Source organism: Arachis ipaensis, chromosome B3 (assembly GCF_059453495.1).
Source record: "Arachis ipaensis isolate K30076 ecotype BB chromosome B3, ASM5945349v1, whole genome shotgun sequence".
Classification (NCBI taxonomy): Eukaryota; Viridiplantae; Streptophyta; class Magnoliopsida; order Fabales; family Fabaceae; genus Arachis; species Arachis ipaensis.
The window spans coordinates 50303613-50320747 of NC_142438.1; the positions used below are offsets into that span (position 1 = coordinate 50303613).

The window sequence follows — 17135 nt, forward strand, 5'->3', positions numbered from 1 at the left end:
CCTTAAGGATGAACCTCATGGCCTTGTAGTTTGCAATATCTGCAAACCATGGCTGTGGGAGCTTGAGGGCTGAGGCTAAACTGAATGCATTGCGTGGCCTGGGTAGTGGCCACTATGTGCCCTAATTTTGTATGATAACTAGGTTGGGTTCGGGTGACCCGAGCTATGACCCGGTCCCGGTTTCACTCTCCTTTCAGGTTTTATTTCTTCTTTTCCGGTCAGCCCCCAAATCACTTTGGATCCGGGCCATCATCTTCCAAAATGCTTTGGGTCTAGGTTGGGTCTTCGGGCCGGACCGGACTGTGTACATCCCTAATGCCAACTATTAAAATGACACTGTTTTATTCATTCTAAGTGGCAGTGGTAGGGATGGCAATGGGTCCCCATGGGGCGGGGGCCCCTATCCCCAATATCTGTCCCCGTCCCCGCCCTATCCTCGCGATGGGTAACAGGGACCCCGTGTCCGCCGGAGACCTGGATCTCCGTGGATATCCGCGGATTTTTGTAAAAACTAATAAAAATTGAAAAAAATGAAAAAAATTAGGAAAAATTAAAAATAATCCTCAGTTGTCATTACAAACATAATTTCCATAGTCTTTTAAAAACTTAAATAGCAATAACCAACAAACATAAACATTCAAACATATCCATAAACAACCAAATATTCCATAAACAACCAAACATATCCATAAACAACCAAACAAGTTCATTACATTGTAAAAACATAATTTTCAATCCTCCTTTCATTCTGTAATAGTAGTGATGGTAGATTCCGACTTACTTGAATCCTACATCGAAAAGAAAACAATTTAACAAAATTCAGAATCATAGGAATCAAATGAAAAGTTCAGAATCATAGGAATCAGATTCGACAATTCAACATCAGAAAATCAAAATCAAAATGAAATAATTAGAATTTCAGAATTATAGAAACCAAACTCAATAACTCAGCATAAAAAAATAACCTAACTCAGAAATTATAACAAATCCTTCAAAATCAAAGCAAATAATAAAGATTTCAGAGTTTTGTGACTTACCCGACGGAGAACAGGCGATGGCCGGCGACCACGAGAAGACACGAAGAGGCGACCAGATGACGCGACTAGATGACGCGGACGATGATGAGAATACCCGACCAGATGACGCGGACGAACGCGAGGCCACGAAAAGACACAATGACGACGAAGACGGCGGGCTCCCTGCTGCAGTGTGCCAGCGTGCGTGACCTAACGGTGTCTTGACTAAGATCCACAGTGCGTGAGAGAATGAGAGGTAGCGGTGAGAGAGAGGGACTGAGGGGGTGGAAGACTAGGAGGTAGCGGTGAATGATTGGGGGTGGGAGGTGGCCGTCCGTGACTCTGTGTGTGGTTTAGTGGGATGGGGTTTGACCGTTTGAAGTTGAGGCTTCAGAGTTAAGAGGGATTAAGGGATTTGGGGTTTGTGAAGTGTGAGTAATAGCGGCTAGGATTTTCACCTCTCCTCATATGTTATATATATATATATATATATATATTAGTCATTTTATATAGGAGGAGATTAAACAAATCTCTACGGGATGGATGCCTCTATCCCGCCTCTGTCCCGTTTATTATACGGGTCCCCACCCCATTCTCGTGAGTAAAAAACTCTCCCCATATCCACTCCCGGGCGGGTAAATTCCCGCGGATACCCGCCCCGAAGGGGTTGTTGCCATCCCCAGTGGCTATGGCATATAACCCCATTCGATTGGTGATTCACACGGAGAGTAGTATATAGTCCAAAGTCCTAAATTTTAGTACAAAGGCTCCGTTTACTTTTCACCTATTTAGGCTTAGTTTGGTAAAGCTTTTACTTTTTAAAAGTAGCTTATAAAAGTTAACTTTTGAAAGATAGCTTTTTAAAAGTCGTAACATTTATATTTGGTAAATCAAATAAAAAATAACTTTTAATAAATACAAGCAATATCAATTGCGTTTGGTAAAATAACTTTTAAAATTTAAAAATACTATAATAGACATAAATGTAAGTATTAAATTTAAAAATTAGTTAACATATGTGGATATATTAGACTTTTAAATTTTGAAAAGTACAAGCCAATTTTAAAAAGTTCTATCTTAAGTACTTTCAAAAGTACTCCTATCTTTTAAAAACTACAAGCACAGACACAATCTTTTTGATTTACCAAACACAAAACGAGTAACTTGATCTTTTAAAAAGCACAAGCACCTCTTCAAGCCTTAGTATTTACTTTTAACATCTTTTTTTTTTCTCTTTCAAGACACACAAGCTCCCCACTAGACCTGTCCTTAGATTCGTTGGTCCTCCGAACGGCAGCTGCCATCTCTCCTGCTGAACTGAAGAGCGGAACCAGAACGGTGTGCAGCTTTTCATTCTCTCTCGCCCTCACGATAACGTTACAGAGAGCAACTTAGGGTTTTTCTTCTTCTCTCTCGAGAATCTTGGTGGAAACCAATGGCATCGGTGTACATTCCGGTGCAGAACTCGGAGGAAGAGGTTAGGGTTGCACTCGACCAACTTCCCAGGGACGCCTCCGACATCCTCGACATCCTCAAGGCCGAGCAAGCCCCTCTCGATCTCTGGCTCATTATCGCGGTTCGTAATTTCATTCTTTGCCTTCCACTTCTTCTCGGAATCGAACCCAATTTCTGCTTTCAAGTTTCAACTTGTGGAATTAAACTTTGAAAACAAAAAAGATGCTTGCTTTCTTGCATTTGTTTGTTGCTCTTATTTTGTGTGATGTGAGTTGGTTTGCACCTTTGTTATGATAGCATGTTAGGTTTAGCTTTTGGAACTCAAAGCCATTGTGTGGGTGAATGATAAGATAAACCAATAATGCTACTAGTGGTTTGAACTTGGAGCTTGTTAGATGATTTGCCATTATTGTCTGTTATAGATGTGCTACAGTGTCACTCAAGTTTTCCCTATAGATGTAGATGCCCATTTAGTATAATTCCTGTTTGTTTTTGTTTTGCTTGTCTTTGGTACCAACTGCTCCTTTCTTTACTTCTAATGTTGCTTATATTTTTCTTGTGGTGAAGAGGGAGTATTTCAAGCAGGGAAAAATTGATCAATTTCGCCAGATTTTGGAAGAGGGATCCAGCCCGGGTATACCTTGGTTGCATATTCTTTTTGATGGGGTTTGTTGTGTCAATCTTATGTTTTTGTTATTGTTTGGTGTTAAATTAGGGTCTAATATAGTTCAACTGTGCTGGTTGCTTTTCTCCTTTTCCGCAGAAATCGATGACTACTATGCTGACGTTAGATATGAGAGAATTGCTATATTAAATGCCCTTGGGGCATACTATAGCTACCTTGGGAAAATCGAGACTAAACAAAGAGAAAAGGAGGAGCATTTCATTTTGGCAACTCAATATTACAATAAAGCATCGAGGATCGACATGCATGAGCCCTCGACATGGGTTGGGAAAGGTGTACATATGTTTGTTTATTTATGTAAATTATTATGTCTCAGTGGAACTGAATCAAGCATTGTAATTTCACAATGAGGAACATGATACCTGCTAATTTTATGTTGGCATGGACCATAGAAGAGCTCTAGCTTCTAGGTATTTCATAGATGCCTTAGCATTACAACAAAGAAGCTCGCTTCTAAAACAAGTTTTGTTCTGAATAGTATTTGAACATGTGATGTTTTGAAAGTTATTGTTCTGATAGTGTTTGATCTCATCATGTAGTTGTTTATACTTTTAGCCTATTTGAGAAACATTTATTTTAATAATAAAAAGCTGCTTTGAAGTTGGTTATAAAGTAAGAAAGTAAGAGATGATTATACGCCATTTTGGTATAAGCTGAATTCATTTTTCTTTTTTCACTTTAGAGTTTAGAGATGAGCTCATATCATCTCAAATTAGCCTTACTATGGTATTTTAGTTTTTACTGCTGAAGCATTCTTATTTATCTGATAAACTCAGTGGTCATGACACATGCAGTTGTTTTGCTTGATGGCATATTGGTTGCTCTATATTTTATGTTCTTGATATTTTCTCACTCTATATTTTATGTTCTGGATATTTCCTCACAAGTTATGAGTATCCATCATTTATCTTGTTGAACTTCGCGTTTGTCCCCTGTCATTAGAAGAATGCCTCTTGCTCTAGATACTTGCAAAATTGATACATAGCTAATGCTTACAGGTCAACTTTTGCTTGCAAAGGGAGAAGTAGAGCAGGCATCTGCTGCATTTAAGATTGTATTAGATGGAGACCGAGATAATGTTCCTGCTCTTCTCGGCCAGGTTTATTGAGTCTATCCACATGTGTGCAAGGTTTTAGCTTATGCATGTGTATGTGATTGATTTTAGATATAATTGAGTTTTTTTAAGTCAATTTGAAGGTAAAGTAATTTATGTTTGGTATTTTTGTCTATCTTTTGACAAAATAAATCCTTGGATAGTGTTTATGAAATCACTTATATATATATATTTTAATAGTTCTTCCATTTTGATGTGACATATATACCTATAATTATGGGATAAAGTTGAAAATTTTAAATCGAGAACATCCCAAACAGGATAGTAGGAGAATAAAAAATAACTATTTGACGCTTATATCTATAGTTGATTCTGTATCTACAACTGATTTTGGAACAAAATATGCAATCATGTTTGAGAATTAAGGACTCACGTTAAGTGGCTGGAGAATGGGATTTTGGGGGGAGTAAACGTGAATCCAAATTCACCAAGTTTAAGACCATTCTCCAGTAAAAGACATCAACAGGTGTATGACCAACCAGTACCTCTTCTTAACCACAGTCCTAGTGGTGCTCTCCCTTTCTCAACCCCAAATGGTTATTGGAAAATTACAAAATGATTTTTTAATAGAAGTATAAAAATACTTGCTTATTAATAAAATGAAAATAGATATATCAAGAATTGTTTCCAGTAATTTTTTCAGTTTTAGAGGATCAAATTTGCTGGCTTGTCTCTATATATTCTCATTATAGGACTGTAGACCTTAATTGAATGCTAAGCAATTAAAGTATATTAATTTGTTGCTACTGGCTAGCAATTTAAATTGCAATGCTTTTGCCATGCCATCACCCAAATTTTCTACATCTATCATTGGTTTTTCCCAGCCTTCAGAGAGAATGTTTTCCATCTGTGTTTGTTATGCTACAACCTGGAATTTGTTTGAAGTTTTGTTTAGTTATTCTATATAAGTACTGTGTTTCTAGTAATAACTTTAGTGAATTTCTACAGGCCTGTGTTGAGTTCAACCGAGGGCGGTATTCTGACTCACTTGAGTTGTACAAGGTTGGTAAACCTTCTTTGCTGGTAGAAAAAACTCTCTCGTTTACAATTTATATATGCACATTGACATGTCTATATACCATTAGGTTGATATGCATTCACATTTTTTTATTGTCACCAAAGAATAATTGAGTAGATTCAGAAAGAATTGACAATACTCAAAACTAGATGACTATTACTCCACTCAAATGAATAACTTCAATTGGTTTTAAGTTTTGTGAAACCATTTGTAGAACAATTAGCGACGGTGACATGCATTTCAAAATTTCGGTGGATTGCAGATTAGTGTTGGAATTGTTGCGCAAAAGCTTATTGTATGAAATTTCAGTGGATTAGATAAATGATATAAAGTTAAATAAGCAGAGATTTTATTTTGATGGTGAGCATTATTAAGTTGTTTGAATAGTGGCAGTTAAGTGGTATCAACACAAGTTAACACATGTTTATTATTATTATTAATTTTTTTTATATTTTTTTTTGCAAACCTGAAGAGAGCATTGCAAGTTTATCCCGATTGCCCTGCACCTGTTAGGCTTGGCATAGGTCTATGTCGCTACAAATTAGGTCAATTTGAAAAGGCTCGACAGGCATTTGAGCGAGTTTTGCAGGCAAGTGAATCTTTTAATTGCCAATGGATATGCTGTCATGTTGCTTTGGTAGTACTGATGTCTGTATGTTTCCTGGTTTCCTTCTTTTCAGCTAGATCCAGAAAATGTTGAGGCTCTTGTAGCACTTGCAATAATGGACTTGCGTACCAATGAAGGTCCACTTTTTCCCCTGTATCATGTTCTTAGGCACCTTATATGTCTCGTATAACTTGTAATATATATTTTTTCTCATGTATTGGATCGACTCTGATACTGTGTAGTATCTTTCAGCTGCTGGAATTAGAAAGGGAATGGTAAAGATGCAGACGGCATTTGAGATATACCCTTATTGTGCAATGGCTCTGAATTATCTTGCAAATCATTTTTTCTTCACTGGTCAACATTTCTTGGTTGAGCAACTGACTGAAACTGCATTAGCTGTCACCAATCATGGTCCAACAAAGTCCCATTCTTATTATAATTTAGCGCGCTCTTACCATAGCAAGGTTGGAAGCAAATCTCTCTCTACTGTTGGCAACATTCCTTTGAGTGGCATTAATAAATTGCTTAGGCCCTGCTATTGTTTTTGCAAATAAAAGAAACAGTTATTGATTTTACTGTCTTCTTGTCTACAATACTCTTATTTACTTTCTTGTCTTCTCTTCGCATGTTCTAAATTTTTAGTGTTAGCAAGTTACTATTTTATTCTCTGGTAATCTTTTAATTTTTTATTTTTCCTCTTAACCATAGGGGGACTATGACAAAGCAGGGGTGTATTACATGGCATCTGTCAAGGAAGTCAACAAGCCTCATGAATTTGTGTTTCCTTATTATGGTTGGTTGCTTCATTCAGATTTGAAACTTTACAGCATGGCTACAACATTGTAATATGGCAGTGAAAGAAATTAAATTTAATCAACTATGAAACTTATGGTAGAAACATGTTCATTGTTTTAGTATATTAGGTATATCTTGATTCAGTATTTGTAGGCCTTCTATCTTAATGAAAATAGCAGATGTTGAATGTGATCTTCAAGCGGGCAGTCATGTTTTGATATTGCGATTTTACTAGATCTGTTTCCATGTTGTAGCAAATGTGGCATATTCGTTTGAGGTTCTGTAAAACTTACTCATTTATGATCAGCAATAATATTTGAAGGCTGTTTTCATAGTCTCATTGGTATTGTTCACCAAATGCCTGTTACTTCCTTATTTTTAATTTTTTTCTCTTTTATGTTGATTCCAGGTCTAGGACAAGTGCAATTAAAGTTGGGAGATTTCAGAAGTGCCCTGTCAAATTTTGAAAAGGTTCTGGAGGTGTACCCGGATAATTGCGAGACATTAAAAGTGAGTGCCTGACAGGATGTACCTTACATCCTTTAATATCATTTCTCTTTTAGGGTCAGTGTTTTTCGCAACTGAAAGAGTCATTATCTTTGTGAGTTATATATACATGTTTCGGAAACATCAGTTGAGGACATGCACTTTTCTTGGTTGAATATGGTATATATTCCATAAAATGATGATCAATCTTTAAAATAAGCATTATTAAACCACTATTTAATGGTCAGTTATATATTTTGGCATGCCAAAAGACCCAAAACTAATCAGTTTCTTCAAATGTGTTTTGGGAATGTTAGAAAAAGGTATTCTTGGTAAGTATTATCAGAGGACTGATGGTTACTCACTATTCAGAACCAGTTTGAGTTGTTAATTTACCAATAATTTTTTTATGGTTTCTTAACGTGTTCTTCTGAAAGTTATTGTAAAATCACCAGAGTTTTGGGCGCTCCTTGTAGACACATTTGTAGATTACTTTACCTGTGTATTAGTTATACAAATAAAGCAGTTGTAGTTCTGAAAAATTATTGTAAAATCACTTTCTCTATTTCCTATTTCCTATTTCTTGTGTTGATGTTTTTCCTTACAGGCACTGGCACACATATATGTTCAGCTTGGTCAAACTGACAAGGGACAGGACTTTATTAGGAAAGCAACAAAAATTGATCCCCGTGATGCCCAGGTGAAATCTGCTGATAGTGTGTTTTTCTAAATTTTATTAAAGACCAGTCTTGTGTTCTCCCAACTTCCCCTGTCTTCCTTCACTTGTTTTAAGATTTACACATGTAAGCTCTGCCTTGTTCACATGAAAAGTGTTATCCATCTCAAAGTGGGCAGTTATGCCTTTGTTCATAACTAGAATTGGTATCTGAACCTGTTATATATATATATATGATGAATTCTAGTATTCCTATGCTTATGGTGGCTATGAAGTGTCGTTAAAATTAAAATCACACTCTTTTTTTACATTTAGTAATGCTTTTTTAGCTACACTTTTAAAAAATGTTACTAAATAATAAAAAAGCGTTACTGTAATTTTAGCAACACTTTTTCAGATTAATTAGCATTAGGAACATCTTACAATTCACGACTCAATACGAGAAATGCACCATGTAAGCTCTATTTAGTGAGAAAGGGCTTTCTTTTTGTTTAAGATGTTTGAATCTCATTTTTCGGAAGGAGCATCCAAAATTCATTGTGAGAGGGGGAGCATTTTATTTCCCCCGTTTTTTTTTTTTTTTTTTTTCCTTAAAGGAAATAGTGATAAAAAGGGATCTACACATGGTGTTTATTGATTTGGAAAAAGCGTATGATAGGGTACCAAGGGAGGTCTTATGGAAGGTTTTAGAAAAGAGGAGAGTAAGGATCGCATATATTCGGGCAATTAAAGACATGTATGATGGGGCCACAACTAGTGTGAAGACTCAAGGTGGTGTGACAGAGGAATTCCCTATTGGTATAGGATTACACCAGGGATCATCCTTAAGTCCATACCTTTTCACATTAGTCTTGGAAGTACTCACAGAGCACATCCAAGAGCCTGTGCCATGGTGCATGCTTTTTGCCGATGATATCGTCCTTATGGGAGAGTCAAGGGAAGACCTAAATAAGAAGTTGGAGTTATGGAGAGAAGCTCTAGAAGTGTATGGTCTGCGCATAAGCCGTAGCAAGACGGAATATATGGAATGTAAGTTCAGTCTGAGAAGGGAAAACTCCAATATAGAGGTGAAGATTGGAGAAAACATCCTGCGAAAAGTTAAAAGTTTTAAGTATCTTGGGTGCATCATACAGGATAATGGAGAGATTGAACAGGATGTAAATCATAGGATTCAAGCAGGTTGGTCAAAATGGCGGAGTGCATCTGGTTTTATATGCGACAAAAAAGTGCCTTTAAAACTTAAAGGTAAATTCTATCGCACCGCTATAAGACCGGCTATGCTGTATGGTACGGAGTGTTGGGCGGCTAAAGGGGAGCACGAACATAAGTTGAGTGTGGCAGAGATGAAGATGTTGAGATGGATGAGTGGTCATACGCGATTGGATAAAATAAGGAATGAAGATATAAGGGAGAGAGTTGGAGTAGCACCCATTGTGGAAAAGATGGTTGAATCGCGTCTCAGGTGGTTTGGACATGTGGGAAGAAGACCGATAGAACATCCAGTCAGGAGAGTGGATGAGATGGAAGATGGACAAAGGGCGAAAGGCAGAGGAAGACCTAAGAAGACCATCCATGAGGTGGTCAAACGAGATCTACATGTAAACGGTCTCTCTGTAGACATGATACATGACAGAGCACAATGGCGTCGTTTGATTCATGTAGCCGACCCCACTTAGTGGGACAAGGCTTTGTTGTTGTTGTTGTTGTTGTTGTTCCTTAAAGGAAATAGTGAAAATAAATGAAAACAGGAATTCAGGAAACAAGATTTTTATCATTTCACTCTTTTCACTTTTTCTTCCTTCACAAAATGCTGAAATATAGGAACACTAGAAACCCAGCTGGTCCTTAGGATCTTTTCCCTCTTCATTAGCTATTGAATCTTGGTCTTCTCCAATTAGTTTTCTCAGTGAAATCTCCTTAACATCTATAGTAAAGCCATCATCTTTTCTGTCTTCCTTAGAGATAAAACTTTTGATATCCAATTTATCAAGGGTATCCAACATTAGCTGTTCCTCCTTTCTGTTTATCCCTGATTATGGGCCAAGTGTCATCCTGAAATATGACCTCTTTGTTGTTGATATTCCCTAGTTTTATGATACGGTCCATGTTCTGTCACCTATTCATCGTGTTGGGTCTGGCTATTAGGCGTAAGAAACAATTAACATGCTGTAATTCCTATTCTTTGCTTCCTTGTCCCTGCCATTCATGACACTTCCCATGTGATACATATCTATAATAAGGAAAAGAAGCACTTGAGCATTATTTTTTTATGGATTATTTCTGAGTTCAAACTTATTTGGTTGCCTATATATAGTGTATATATTATACTTTTAACATAATAATGAATTTTTTGTTGCCTGTGAACTGATTGTTGTTTTGAAACTATAGAATAAATGCTTGATAACTTTCTCATGTAGCTGATATTAAGATGGCGAAGATGAAAGTTGTTGACTGTATGTAGATATTGAAGCATATGGCTTTGGTTAAAAAAATTATCTTTTCTATAAGCAACTATCAACAAAATGCTAATATATGAGTATTTACAAATATTGCAAATTCAGCATTCCTTGGTTTTTGCCTGAAGTGTTTGTTTCGTAAACACTGTTACGAGCCCTTCCTTTTTGTGATAATTTGAAATAAACTGTTGAGAGTGAAATTCATTCGGTATTTTTGTTTACCTTTACGAAATCCTACAGGAAACAGGTTGAAAACAATGTGGCATAAATAAATTTAGAACTTTTAAAAAAAAAAAAAAAGGAATTTGAAAGAAAATAAGCCTTTAAATTTTCTAAATTGGTTCCTTTCATCTCTCTAAATATTTATGTAATTAGTTGAGCAAAACCTTATATCTAGCTCTTGGTTTAATCTTATATTCTCCATTAAAGTACAGGCATTTCTTGAACTGGGTGAATTGTTGATTCTGTCTGATACAGGATCTGCCCTCGATGCATTTAAAACTGTAAGAGAATTTTATTATGTACTTGATAAATTGTTTTGCAAAGTTTCTCTCATCCAATTAAAATTTAAGAAAACACCTGATGGTTGAAGTTCTGGGATCTATTTTTAATCTGGTTGTTGTAAACCCGGTGCAGGCTCGTACTCTTTTTAAGAAGGGAGGCCAAGACGTACCAATAGAATTACTCAATAATATTGGTGTCCTTCAGTTTGAAAGGGGAGAGTTTGAGGTTTGTAATTCTATAAATGCTGCATTGCTTTTGTTTTGGCCCCATGATCACACACTTAATCCTTCATTTCTTCTTTGTATCAGCTTGCTCAACAAACTTTTAAAGAGGCTTTGGGTGACGGCATATGGCTTTTTCTTATTAATGGGGGAAATAAGTCTTCCAATGATATTGCTACTTCTACACTACAGTTTAAGGACATGCAATTATTTCATAAGCTTGAAAGTACCGGTCATCATATAGATTTGCCCTGGGATAAAGTCACAGTGCTCTTTAACCTGGCCAGATTACTTGAGCAGTTAAATGATTCTGGAACTGCAAGTATATTGTATCGCCTAATATTATTCAGGGTATGTGTATCTTAAATAAACATCATGTGCATTTTGTTTGCATATCCATCTACCCACCACTGACAGACTCAAGAATATTAACCTTTCTGTAGTCTCAAATATGATGATCATTTATGACTCTTATTGTTTCTTTTACTTTATGCTATTTATCTAATGAACAGTTCACTGAAGCCATGAATAGAGTTTTTACAGCTGAATGCCATAAAATTAATAGCCAATCATTTTTTGAGCTTTCCGGATTATCCACACCACTTATTATATTTCTAGCTTCCGGTTAATATATTTGAATTGTTGAGTATGTAATGAAATGTATTTTCATTATCTTACTACAATAATGGTAGCTGATGTAACCATTTAGTGAACTCCCCATGTGCACAATGCTTTCAGCCTCTTTTTTGGTATTGAACACACCACATTCTTAAGAATTATTTTTTAAGCATGGTCTGAGCACTGAGCTTGTTATAAGGCATTGCATCAAACATGTTCTGTTTGTATTGACTGTTAACAGTTGGACATTGCTTCATGACAATAATGAATAGAACACCTCAGTTTAGTTGAAGAAGTTGTCCTGCTTTCAGCAGTAGGGTTTCTATTACAATCATTGCCTACATTGTTGTATCTTGGCCACCATCTTTTATTATTCTTTGCACATTCAATATGGTTTCCAGCTTTCCATTATTGATCTCTAATGAATTCCTTATTTTATTTTTATTTTTTTCTTTTTTCTTTTTTCTATTTCAGTTTCCAGACTATATTGATGCGTATCTGAGGTTAGCTGCAATCGCAAAGGCTCGAAACAACATTCTGTTAAGCATTGAGCTGGTACTAATATCCCTGATCTTGCTTTTGTTGCTTCTATAATAATTGCATAGCTTCACAATTTCAGTTATACTCTCTGTAGGTTCATGATGCGCTAAAGGTGAATGAAAAGTGTCCAAATGCATTATCTATGCTTGGTGATTTGGAGTTGAAAAATGATGATTGGGTAAAGGCAAAAGAAACTCTCAGGGCAGCCAGTGATGCAACTGATGGGAAGGACTCATATGCTACTCTTGCTCTTGTAGGTCTCTTTGGTGCTCATAAACGTGTCTATTCTTATTGTTCATTCTAGATGTACTTTGTGTAGCTCTTTGGTCCTCACAAATGTCGAAGCATGATAATTATTTTGATACGCTGGTTCTGTAATGAATAGGGAAACTGGAATTACTTTGCAGCAGTTCGGAATGAGAAGAGAAATCCAAAGCTAGAAGCTACTCATTTGGAAAAGGCCAAGGAACTCTATACACGAGTAGGTTTATTTTATTATTTCCTTACTTTTCTGTCTTGCCGTCTTGAGCTATTTTTGCATGTTTTTGTTTATGATAGAAACCAGTTTGGCAGGTTCTAGAGCAGTAATGCTAGTCCTAGCTGCTGGCTATAAGTACTAGGGGTTGGTTAGTTTTTTAAGTCAGTTTGAAAATTCTGTTCAGTTTGTTAGTTCAGGAGGGGGAAATTCTCTCTAGAGTTGGTTAGACCCAACAGTGTAGTTCAATAGGGATTGTGATTTACAATCCCTAATTCATCAATAAAATTCCCTAATTCTGCTAGATCCCTAATCCTATCAGTTCACCTCAGCTTTTGGTTTGCAGACCTTGGTTTGGACTTCGGAACCTTGGATGCATCAATCCCATTGATCTTAGTATTTCATTCATTTCGTATGCATATTAACGTGTGTCATGGCTTAAGCATTTTGGTGAATTGGTTTAGGGCATGATATTAGATCAAATGGTTAGGAGTTTGCTCTGTGCTGGCCCCACCCTTAAATTAAAATTTAATTTCAGCAACTATATATGATGTAGTACTCATGCATTAAGCTGGGAGGGGCGGCACTGATAGGAAGTAAACCATCCTTAAACCTCCATCCAATAGCTTAAACTTCTTCAGGGTGTTGGCCCTTAATCAAAATAAATGAAAAATAATGAATATAATTTGCTTGTGCCATGTGCACTCTTTCCCCCAACCCCTTCCCTTATTTGGGAATAGGAATTTGGAAATATCTAAACTGGGAACTATTACCTTGGTTTATAATGGGATTGTTTTATTGATTTTTTTTTATTTTTATAATTTTTGATTAGGTTCTGATTCAGCATTCTGCAAATTTATATGCTGCCAATGGTGCTGGAGTAGTGCTAGCTGAGAAAGGCCATTTTGATGTTTCAAAGGATATCTTCACTCAGGTTACCTGATATATCTGCTTATATTTGGGATATGCATGGCATAAACTTTCATATACTGGAGTTATTTATTTATTTCTATCTTTTTTAGGTTCAAGAAGCTGCAAGTGGTAGTGTTTTTGTCCAGATGCCTGATGTTTGGATAAATTTGGCCCATGTTTATTTTGCTCAGGGAAATTTTTCTTTGGCTGTGAAAATGGTATATCCCGTGTTTAATTTGTTTTGCTTGTTAAGTTCTTGCTGAAGTATTATAGGAATCATGTGCTGATGACATTCCTTTTCCTTTCTGGGAAAATGTTACCTTTCTAATTTTGCAGTATCAGAATTGCTTGCGAAAGTTTTTTTATAACACAGACTCGCAAATACTTCTATATTTAGCTCGTACTCATTATGAAGCAGAACAGTGGCAAGATTGTATAAAAACTCTACTAAGGGCAATCCATTTGGCACCCTCAAACTATACATTAAGATTTGACGCAGGTGTTGCGATGCAAAAGTTTTCAGCATCAACATTACAGAAGGCAAAAAGGACTGCAGATGAGGTCTTGTCAATCCCTTGAACCTATCTTATTAAATTTGTTCAGCTGTTTGATGAAAGATGCTCATAGGTGGCATTATGTTCATTTCTGGTTGTCTACTTTTTCCCATGAATTATAGCAGGTTCTTTAAAGTAAGATCATGAACTGCATTGTTGTTCCCATAAAGACTGCCTTGTTTCATTGCAGAAAACTTCATCTATTCTAATATATTGATGAATGACTGATGTGACACTTGTCTGTAATTTCATTATTGTCTTACACTTAAATTGTGACTCTGCTTATGCCATAATTCTTTATTGTTAGTGGATCTAGTGGATGATAAACACAAAGACACTCTCCACATGGAGAGTGAGTTGTTCTTTTGCATGTTTGGGTGGTTGTTGAACCCTTAACCACAATATAAGCTACTATTTCCTCAAACATCAAACATGGATCTATGATTTTTACTTCAGGCTATGAGATACTAGCGAACCTTACATGTAAAAAACCCTAATTTTTGGGCCACCTTGCACTGGACTCTTTTTACGCAAAAGTTTGTCTAACTTATCTGAATTCTTAATGGTAGGTGAGAGCAACTGTAGCAGAACTGCAAAATGCTGTTCGAGTATTTAGTCAGTTGTCTGCTGCATCCAACCTTCATATTCATGGGTTTGATGAGAAAAAAATTGACACTCATGTTGGGTACTGCAACCACCTACTTTCGGCTGCAAAAGTTCATCTTGAAGCAGCTGAGCGTGAGGAGCAGCAAGTGCGACAGAGGCAAGAACTTGCTCGTCAGGTTGCATTGGCCGAGGAAGCCCGACGGAAGGCTGAAGAGCAAAGGAAATTTCAGGTGCGCTATTCATAATTGATTGGTCTCTGCAATATGCATGTCCCAGTTTTCGTTTTTTTTTTTTTCTAATAAATTTATAAATTGCTTTTCTTTTTCTTCTTAATTTGATATTAGATGGAAAGGAGAAAGCAAGAGGATGAACTGAAGAGGGTGCAACAACAGGAGGAACATTTTAAGCGTGTTAAGGTAAGGGTTATCGGGTTTCCTTCTCAGAGAGTAAAGTTATACAATGCTTGGTTTAGGGATTATTGGGTTTCCATCCATATTGAGTGCTATGTTTAAATTTTTGTTGTTTAGGGGGAGGGGGTAGGTGTGTTGGCTAATAACATTCTACAATGGTATAGACCGATGCTGTGTATAGTAACTACTCACTTAGGATAGGTTTTTCAATGAGATTGAGATGGATGTGGGGTTTATCCTTTGTGAATGTTGTTCAAGTTGGTTGAGGTGGGTGCTGCTGTGCTGGGAAGATAATGTGCCTCGGAAGGTCTAAGCTCTATTTATATTTCTAGGAACAATGGAAGAGCAGCTCACACTCAAGACGAAGGGAAAGGACACCAGAAGAAGAAGAGGGTGGGACTGGCGAGAAACGGAGAAAGAAAGGTGGAAAGAGGAGAAAGAAGGATAAGCACTCGAAATCACACTATGACAATGAAGAAGGAGAAGCCGATATGATGAATGAACCAGAGATGGAGGATGAAGATGTTGATAACTACAGAGAGCCCCAAACTATGGGGAATGATGATGCTGAGGGGAATGCTCAGGATCTTCTTGCAGCTGCTGGACTTGAAGATTCTGATGCAGAAGATGATATGGTAATTTGCGATTATTAGAAATTTAAATTTTGGAATGCCTTCTATTTCTTTTGTTTATATCCTCAGTTCCTCACTCCTTTTAGGTTGAAATATATTTTTGGTAGCTTGTCATGATGGACTTACTTTTGGGATTAGTTTGGCATGGTGCTAAAAAAAATAAAGCAAAAAAGTTTTATAGAGTAGATTTATTGATTACAATGGTGTCTAAACATAAAGCAATAAATTCTACTCGATTTTTATATCTATATGACAAACTCACAGTTGAACAACTTTAGGATGTGTGACAAGTGTGCGTTGTTATATCCATCATGGAGTTAGAGTCAATGAAACCAAGTTATTCTAGAGATCATGATATAGATCAATAAGAAAGCAGGAATCATTTCATCAAGGTCTCACATGATATCTGTGTCACTCCATAATAATGCTGTATTTTAGTCCTGTATAATTTGTTTTAATTGTTATCTAGTCTCGATGCGGAAGGTTTTGCTTTTTATTGCCAGTGAATGACATGTCTCGAGCATATACAAGTGATTTACACTATTGCCCTCAGATTATTGTACAAACACGGTCATCTATACCTTTTGCAAGCTTTTATTTGCTTCATTCATATTGACTAGTCCGATCATTTAATTCCTCCTTATTGTTGTTGAAGGCTGCACCATCGTCAAACATTGCCCGCCGGAGGCAAGCGTTATCAGAATCTGATGATGATGAACCAATAATGCGGCAATCAAGTCCTATAAGAGAAAATTCTGCTGATATGGAGCTGAGTGATGGAGAAATCAGGGAGCCTAAGACAAATGGAGATGATGGTAGTGACTAGTAGGAACAGTATTAAATTTTGGACTGTACAGGTTAGATGTGTATATTGTCTTCTAGTGATGATCAAATTCAGTGTTGTGATGCTTTTTCAGTTCCTGATATCTATATGTATAAATTTGGAAATGCTTAATTTAGAAAGGCCAAAGTTTTCTGTTAGTTTGTAGCAAGGTTATGAATACCGAACGAGTCATCAAACTCTATTACCTATTGATTTACCTGTTTAGTGGTCCAACCGATTCAATTGAAATAATCAAATTATAATAAAATAATATATAAAATTCTAATAAACAATAAAAATATAAATATATTATAATGTAAATTTTAAAAATATACAAATAAATACATGTATAGCACCAATAAAGTTTTATGATCTTATTAAAGTATAAAATAGTAGTAATAAATTAAATAAACTTGCAATAACAAGAAGCTAAATTCAACAATAGGTAGCAATACCGAATGAACGATCAAGTCTAAAGTCTAAATAAGTCGCGAACTCGACCGAAAAAGTAGTTGGTCACAAGGAGAGT

At 36.3% G+C, this 17135-nt stretch overlaps 1 protein-coding gene across 1 annotated transcript; it reads left to right on the forward strand.

Annotated features, from left to right (window-relative positions):
- Window positions 1-1775: 1775 nt before the first annotated feature.
- On the forward strand, window positions 1776-16764 carry ELF8 (binding protein). Its single transcript, XM_016333616.2, has 25 exons — window positions 1776-1808; window positions 2221-2592; window positions 3039-3105; window positions 3235-3429; window positions 4155-4255; window positions 5219-5272; window positions 5761-5877; window positions 5969-6032; window positions 6148-6362; window positions 6607-6691; window positions 7103-7203; window positions 7787-7879; window positions 10746-10814; window positions 10948-11040; window positions 11124-11387; window positions 12129-12209; window positions 12289-12447; window positions 12580-12675; window positions 13502-13603; window positions 13692-13799; window positions 13918-14142; window positions 14705-14971; window positions 15086-15157; window positions 15484-15786; window positions 16439-16764. Exons 2-25 carry the CDS (start codon window positions 2452-2454, stop codon window positions 16607-16609), a joined length of 3243 nt encoding a protein of 1080 aa, XP_016189102.1. The 5' UTR covers window positions 1776-1808; window positions 2221-2451; the 3' UTR covers window positions 16610-16764.
- The last annotated feature ends 371 nt before the right edge of the window (window positions 16765-17135 follow it).